The 7560-nt window shown below is 38.5% G+C and overlaps 1 protein-coding gene and 1 pseudogene across 1 annotated transcript; one reads left to right on the top strand and one right to left on the bottom strand.

Annotated features, from left to right (window-relative positions):
• The first annotated feature begins 2822 nt into the window (after window positions 1–2822).
• Window positions 2823–3563, top strand: LOC120175710 (secreted RxLR effector protein 161-like). The gene is made up of 2 exons (XM_039182281.1): window positions 2823–3348; window positions 3457–3563. Exons 1-2 carry the CDS (start codon window positions 2823–2825, stop codon window positions 3561–3563), a joined length of 633 nt encoding a protein of 210 aa, XP_039038212.1.
• Window positions 3564–5115: 1552 nt separating this feature from the next.
• Window positions 5116–6588, bottom strand: LOC120175709 (annotated as a pseudogene).
• Between the last annotated feature and the right edge of the window lie 972 nt (window positions 6589–7560).

Below are 7560 nucleotides of genomic sequence, written 5' to 3'. Positions count from 1 at the left end.
ACAAAAGAGGAGGACGTCACGGGAGAGGACGTGGTCGTGGGTGTGGAAATGGTGGAGGTCGAGGAAATGGTGAACGCAAAAATGAAGACCGAAAGCCACGCAATTTTGATAAATCCAAGGTTAAGTGTTTCAATTGTAATGAATATGGTCACTTTGCAAAAGAGTGTCCCAATCCAAACCGAAGAGAGAAGGCCAATCTTGTTACAACACAAACCGATGATGAACCGACATTATTGATGATTGAAACTTGTGTTCTCAGCCACGTAATACAGAACGAACATGTGTTACTACACGAAGATAAGGTGGTGCCAAAGATGAACAACACCCAAGACAAGGCTTGGTATTTAGATACTGGCGCAAGTAACCACATGACCGGTTGTATCAGAAAATTTGCTGAAATTGACACGACCATTAAAGGGTCAGTCAAATTTGGAAATGGCTCGGCTGTAGAAATACAAGGAAGAGGTTCAATTTTATTTGAATGCTTCACAGGTGAACATCGTGTACTTACTAATGTCTACTATATCCCGAAGTTGAAGAGCAACATAATAAGCCTTAGTCACTTAGAAGAGAATGGTTGCAAGGTTGTAATTGAAGGAGGAGTAATGTCTATCTTCGACAGATCACAAAGGCTACTAGCAAAAGTGAACAGGTCAAGGAACAGGTTATATGTGTTTAACATAGTACCAGCCCTACCCGAATGCCTTCTCACAAGGAGTAAAGAAGACGCTTGGCGCTGGCATGCAAGATACGGGCATGTGAACTTTCATGCCTTGAAGCTTCTAAGTCAGAAACAAATGGTGTGTGGCTTGCCCATAATCGAGCATGAGGACCGCATCTGCGATGGTTGTTTGATAGGAAAGCAACACCGAAATCCTTTTCCAGCAGTGGTGAAATTTCGAGCAGAATAACCTCTTGAACTGTGGCATGGAGATTTGTGTGGGCCAATAACTCCTGCTACACACGGAGGCAAGAGTTATTTTCTGCTGTTAGTTGATGATTGTACTAGATTCATGTGGCAGGTGCTGATCCGAAACAAAGACGAAGCATTTGAGGCATTCAAGAAGATCAAAGCATCAGCAGAAATGGAGAAAAACAGTAAGTTAAAGGCATTTCGCACAGATCGTGGTGGCAAATTTACCTCAAATGAATTCAAGAATTATTGTGAGTTGTTGGGAATTAAGCGTTATCTCACGGCGCCTTATTCTCCTCAGCAGAATGGAGTTATTGAACGAAGAAATCAGACTGTGGTCGACATGGCAAGGAGCTTGTTGAAAAGCATGGGAGTCCCAGGCGAATTTTGGGGAGAGGCGGTATCAACTGCCGTATATCTCCTAAATCGAGCACCAACAAGAAGCATCGTCGGCAAAACTCCCTATGAAGCATACTATAACCGTAAGCCAACTGTTGATCATTTTCGCATCTTTGGATGTGTGGGACACGTAAAAGATGTTACACCTCATCTTTCAAAACTTGCAGATCGAAGCAAGCCAATGGTGTTTATTGGTTATGATTCGAATACAAAAGGCTATCGGATGTTTGATCCAAAGTCAAAACGAGTAGTGGTGACACGGGATGTCGTGTTCGAAGAGGAGAATAAGTGGGAGTGGAGTAAATTTCCAGAAACAAAATCAGCAGAGAATACTCTTACAACACACTATTTTACCATAGCAGGCACATCTGATACGATAAATCAGAAAGATAAAGAGGGTGTCAGCGATTTTGGTATTGGTATTGGCATGGATTTCCCACAGCCGACCCAGGAACAAACTGGTGACCGATACCAGTATGCTACACCAGTGATGAACACGAGATCCAGAACATTTGTTTCGAACTCGCCTTATACTCCAGCAGCAACGGTTGAAGAATCAGTATCAACCGAAACACTACAACCCTTAACATTGGATGAGAGTTCATCAGTAGGACCACGGGGTAAGCATGGCATCAAAAGCTTGTACGATGTAACAGTCCCCATAGAGTTGCAGTATTCGGGTCTGTGCTTACTAGGAGAAGAGGAGCCATCGAATTTCGAAGAAGCCAAGGCAGATCCAATGTGGAGAAGAGCAATGGAGGAGGAAATTTCCTCTATTCGAAAAAATGAAACTTGGAAGCTCGTTCCATTACCCGACAGCCACAAACCTATAGGTCTAAAGTGGGTTTACAAGTTAAAGAATGACACTCAAGGCAGAATTATGAAGCACAAGGCGAGATTAGTGGCAAAGGGGTACGTTCAACGACAAGGCATAGACTTTGATGAAGTTTTCGCCCCTGTTGCTCGGCTAGAGACAGTACGTTTGTTGATCTCTATTGCGGCACATGAAGTATGGGAGGTGCATCATATGGATGTGAAGTCAGCCTTCCTCAACGGTGATTTGAAAGAGGAAGTGTATGTCATTCAACCACCGGGATTTGAAATAAAAGGAGAAGAGCAAAAGGTGTTAAAACTGTACAAAGCATTGTACGGTTTGCGTCAAGCACCTAGAGCCTGGAACTCAAAGCTGGACAAGTCATTGAGGACACTCGTTTTTGACAGGTGTTCTTTAGAGCATGTCGTGTACATAAGAAATCAAGGTAAAGGGAATTTAATTGTTGGAGTCTACGTGGATGATTTAATAATCACTGGAGAGTGTATTCAAGACATAGACAAGTTCAAATCACAGATGAAGAAATTGTTTAGCATGAGTGACCTTGGGTTACTAAGTTACTATCTGGGAATTGAAGTCTGTCAGAATTCTTAAAGGATCACACTCAACCAATCGGCATATGCAAGAAAGGTTTTAGACAAACGTGGCATGAAAGATTGTAACCCTTCACAAATCCCGATGAAACCTCGTCTGAAACTAAGCAAGGAAAGCACAAGTCCACCTGTAGACACAACTCTGTATCGAAGTATTGTTGGCAGTTTAAGATATCTACTGCACACACGCCCAGATTTGGCATTCTCTGTCGGCATGGTGAGTAGATACATGGAGAAGCCCACAGCGGAGCACATGGCCGCAGTAAAGCACATATTACGGTATGTTAAAGGAACTTTAAACCTCGATTGCGTTTTTGAGAAAAAGGAAGGAAGCTTGGAGCTGATCGCTTACTCTGATAGTGATCTAGCTGGTGATACTAATGACAGGAAAAGCACCTCAGGTTTAATATTTTTCCTTGGGTCTTATCATATTAGTTGGTGTTCACAAAAACAGAAAGTGGTTGCGTTATCTTCATGTGAAGCGGAGTACATCGCTGCCTGTGCAGCAGCGTGTCAAGGAGTGTGGCTGGGACGACTATTGGCAGATTTTTTAAAGACCGAGGTGAAGAAAGTGATTCTAAAGATCGATAATCAGTCTACAATTGCATTGAGTAAGAATTCAGTTCACCATGAGAGGAGCAAACACATCGATACCCGATTCCACTATATTAGAGATTGTGTTGAATCAGGAATGATTTAGATTCAACATGTTTGCACAGAAGATCAGTGTGCTGATATTATGACAAAGTCACTTGCAAAATTGAAGTTCTTGGAGATGAGAGAGAAAACTGGTTTGCGGATCGACAGTGGAGGACAACAAGCTTAAGGAGGAGATTGTTGAGTTAATCTAGTTGTCTCCAGGAATTGTCTTTGTATGTTTTTTGAATTTTAAGCATATTTTAGGTGGGTGAACTTTAGAGTCAGCAGTTACTAAAGTAGGGTAGCAGTTATTTAAGTGAAGTTGATATGGTTAGTTTTTTTTAGAAAATGTGGGATGTTATGTTAGTGGTGCAGTTATATTTTGTATTTGCTTGAATAATAAAAAAAACCAGAAAATGATGTAGTGTGTAGAGCATCACAAAAAAATCCTTAGTTTTTGTTTTGTTTTTCAAGTTTGTTACTGCTTTGAGAAAAATAACACAGTTAAGGTCGGCTCAGTGAGAGACGTTGGATCTTAGTGGATCAAGCTTGTTATCTTCCCACTGCCAAGAGAGAAATGTCTTCGCTGCTCTGTGAAACCAGCCTCACGCAGTGCCCTTCGCTCTAGGAGCCACGACACCCACAGTTTTCACTGAGGTCCCATGACCCAACTCTTGGCTTGGAACGGGCAAGCCATGGCAAAGCCACGTGGGATCCGACTCAAGGAGCCAAACCCATGTTCCACAATCCTAGTGCCCCACTCGGGTCACAAGCTCCCGTTACAAAGCTCGGCGATAATTTCTGTGGGTAGCAACATATATAAATACCTAATACCTGCTCTTACTTATCCATGTGGGATTCTTTCTTTGAGGTGCTTTTTCTATTTTGTACAAATAAGTAAAATGATTACCAGGGAAAAAAAAAACTTGAGATGAGAACTTGATCCAAAATAATAATAAAAGTATTCTTTTATATATTATTAATTGCATTTTGATTAAAAAAAATTATGTAAGCATGACCTACTATTAGTTTTTATTTTCAATTAATATTATTAATTTGACAAATTGATATTCTATTTAATTATTTTTAATTTGGATGAAATGTGAAAAGTTAAATGTTATATTGTATTAGATAAATTTTCATTTAAAACTTTGAATTAAATGAAAGTCATTAAATTCTATTTAAATTCGAGAATCGAGTTTTATTGAAATCATATTAAATTTAACTTTAAATCGGAAAAATAACTATTCGATGCCGTCGTGTTAAATCTATCTCCAACATCTCCATTTCTTAACGGATACGATGAAAAATCCGCTTTTTGTTGGATGATTGGGAATAATAATAATAATAACAATTGTGAGAAAACTGGCAACCAAAGTTGAATTTCAAAGGTTAAAGGCCCTCAAGAGGGTGATATATTGGTGTCACTGTGACTTTGCATTGTCTCTAATGTTCAAAATTTCACAACATTGTACACCACTTCTCTAGGAGGGTGACGAAAACCTATGGAGATAAAAGAGCTAAATATGGAAGGAAAGAAAGAAAAATAGTTCATGTCGAATAAGCTGTTGAACTAATAAGTCGGCCTTCCAACGATTTCCATCTATAGAACTTTCCTTTCATCTTCAGCTGGATCAAGAAAAGACTTACATGTACATGCATCACCTGTGGGTCGAACCGTCACCATCGTTGCAAGTTTGAAATAAAACTGAGGTATACGATGACAAAATCTACTGAGTTTAGGAGATATCCATCGGATAGGAACCGAGGACTCGGAGAAATCCGGCATATTCCTGCCAGGGGGCACACAATTCATCTTCAGATTCACTCTGCGTGAATTAAGGGAAACGAACAGAGCTATGGAAATCAAGATAGTTAAGAGTGCATCGCACACCAGAGCTTTGGAAATCAAGCTAGTTAAGAGTGCATGCACACCGGCGAGATTTTGATATTCAAAGAAACAATACAGCAGACTCGAGCACCAGCATCACATTGAAATTTCAGAATGTATAGGATTCCAAGTGCTTCTTCAGGCCAGAAAAGGAAGAGATTTGGTAGGAAAAATACGGTCGTTATGAGTTAGAGACGTAATAAAAGACTGAAATTACTGACCTGTAAATGTTCCAATGCATTTTGGGCACGCCGTTCAGCCATCGAAGTTTCAAAGTCGATGTAGAAAAGATAGTCGAAGTACCTGGAACCACACATCAACCGGATTAATAGCATTAATTTGATCACTAGTTATGATAATCCCACTTTCAAGAAAACTGTGCTTTGCTTTCTCCATCTGAATACGAGTATACTACACTTACATGGCAGTCCCACTGTTAGAATCGTCGACGACCTCAGAGGACGCCCTTTCCATCTGAAAATTGCTCCAAGAGGCGAGATAACAATCAGAATCGTCTCTGATAATGATAAGACAAAGATGAACACTCTTCTGTAGTTACCTTTGTTAGATTAGTATCCCTTAGAGAGAACACAGCCAAGGCTTTGAATAGCATGTCAGGACCTTAGAGTAAAAACTATACTGGTCTGGAAAGTCGAAAGATTATCAACGAAAGAGACACATTAATCGAATAAATGACCAAGTTCAAGGAGGTATACCTTATAAACCCTGTCCGTTCCGGGAATTATGGGTTATCTTGCAAGTACCAAATACCTGGTAACGTTATCATCCTCGTCCTGATGCACGAGATGAAGTAAATCAACAATAGAAAGAAATGTGTCTTTTTTGGCCGAGAAAGGAAATGTTATTCAATACACACCACGAACATAGTGAAGCCATCATTCATCTTCATCGAGAGATCTATGTGGAATTAAAGAGGGATAAGAATACTGAAGGTTTTTTTTCTGGATTTTATCTGCAAGAGTGTCAAGCCCATATAATGCAGCTGCTCTAGCACTTGCTATTGCGCCTATATCTCTTTTGCCACTCGAAGCAACCATCTGTTCCGGTATCATGGTGCGTGGAACCACGAACAATAATATAACAAGAAATGAACAAGATACAACACGAAGAAATTGAATTAGCACAAGAAGATCTCGAAAGTACCCGAGCAGCACCAGCAGAATCATCAGCACTAAGTCTAATAATGCCTAAGTTAGTAAGGGCCATATCACATTGAGCAAGTGCCTGAAAATGAGGATATTGTTAGCAAAACTAAGACTTCAAGAATCAAAATGCCAACCTTGGCAGGAAGTTTGCACATTCGATAAAGCAATCCTCACATTTGAAGATAGATCGGTTATGGACGGTGGTTGTAATGCCCCAAATATTAAATTAAGGACTTTATTGAAAATATTTAAAAATAGGAGTATTTATTCGATTAAATAATAAAAGATGAGAATGATTAGGATTAATGGTTTATTTGATTATAATAATTTATAAAATTAAACAAAATTGTACGGCTTTTCAAATAGGAAACAATTTTAAAAGTGATGTGACATCTGTATATCGTATACATAAAGGTATACGGGAGATGGGTGTTACAACATTTATACAGAACAGATATATATTGGATGTTAGAAACTGAATTGACAAAAACCATATAACGGTCCGGTTCATTAAAATATAAACACAACACCTTATAAAAGAACAATACAAGAAAACTGGAAATAAATTTATAGTGATAGCTCACAATCAATGTATTTCCTCTAGCAACTTTTGGACATCTAAATCAAATATTTACAACTTAAGAAAATCACTAGATCATTCCAGTAGACTATCAAACCTAATTAAAATCTATAGTATCAACAGAGATCGACCTACCTAAACCTTTTAACGGTTAATATTCCATATCAACACACGTGTAGAACAAGTACATTCGATCGGTATCAAATCAAGAACACCTCAAGCTTGTTGGTCCACGTGTGAGTAGCTTCCCATTTTTGGATTAATTATTTTTCGCATTTCATGAACATTGAATTGTAATTTGTAATTGTATATGATTTAGAGTAAATAAAAAGAATATTAATAATTATGGATTAATTTTGATAAAAATATAATTTTAAGGACTAAATTGAACAAACATGAAATTACAAACAAAAATTTAAATAAATTAAACAACACGTACTGATGACGGATCAAATCAAAATAATTATAAAATGTGGAGTTAAAATTAATATAAAAATGAATTAAATTGTATCCATTTAAAAAGTTGTTGAACAAAAGTTTATAGGGT

The sequence above is a fragment of the Hibiscus syriacus genome, unplaced genomic scaffold (assembly GCF_006381635.1).
Source record: "Hibiscus syriacus cultivar Baekdansim isolate YM2019G1 unplaced genomic scaffold, ASM638163v2 tig00112215_pilon, whole genome shotgun sequence".
NCBI lineage: Eukaryota > Viridiplantae > Streptophyta > Magnoliopsida > Malvales > Malvaceae > Hibiscus > Hibiscus syriacus.
Note: the sequence above shows the minus strand (reverse complement) of the source record. Positions and strands in the feature narration are given on the sequence as shown.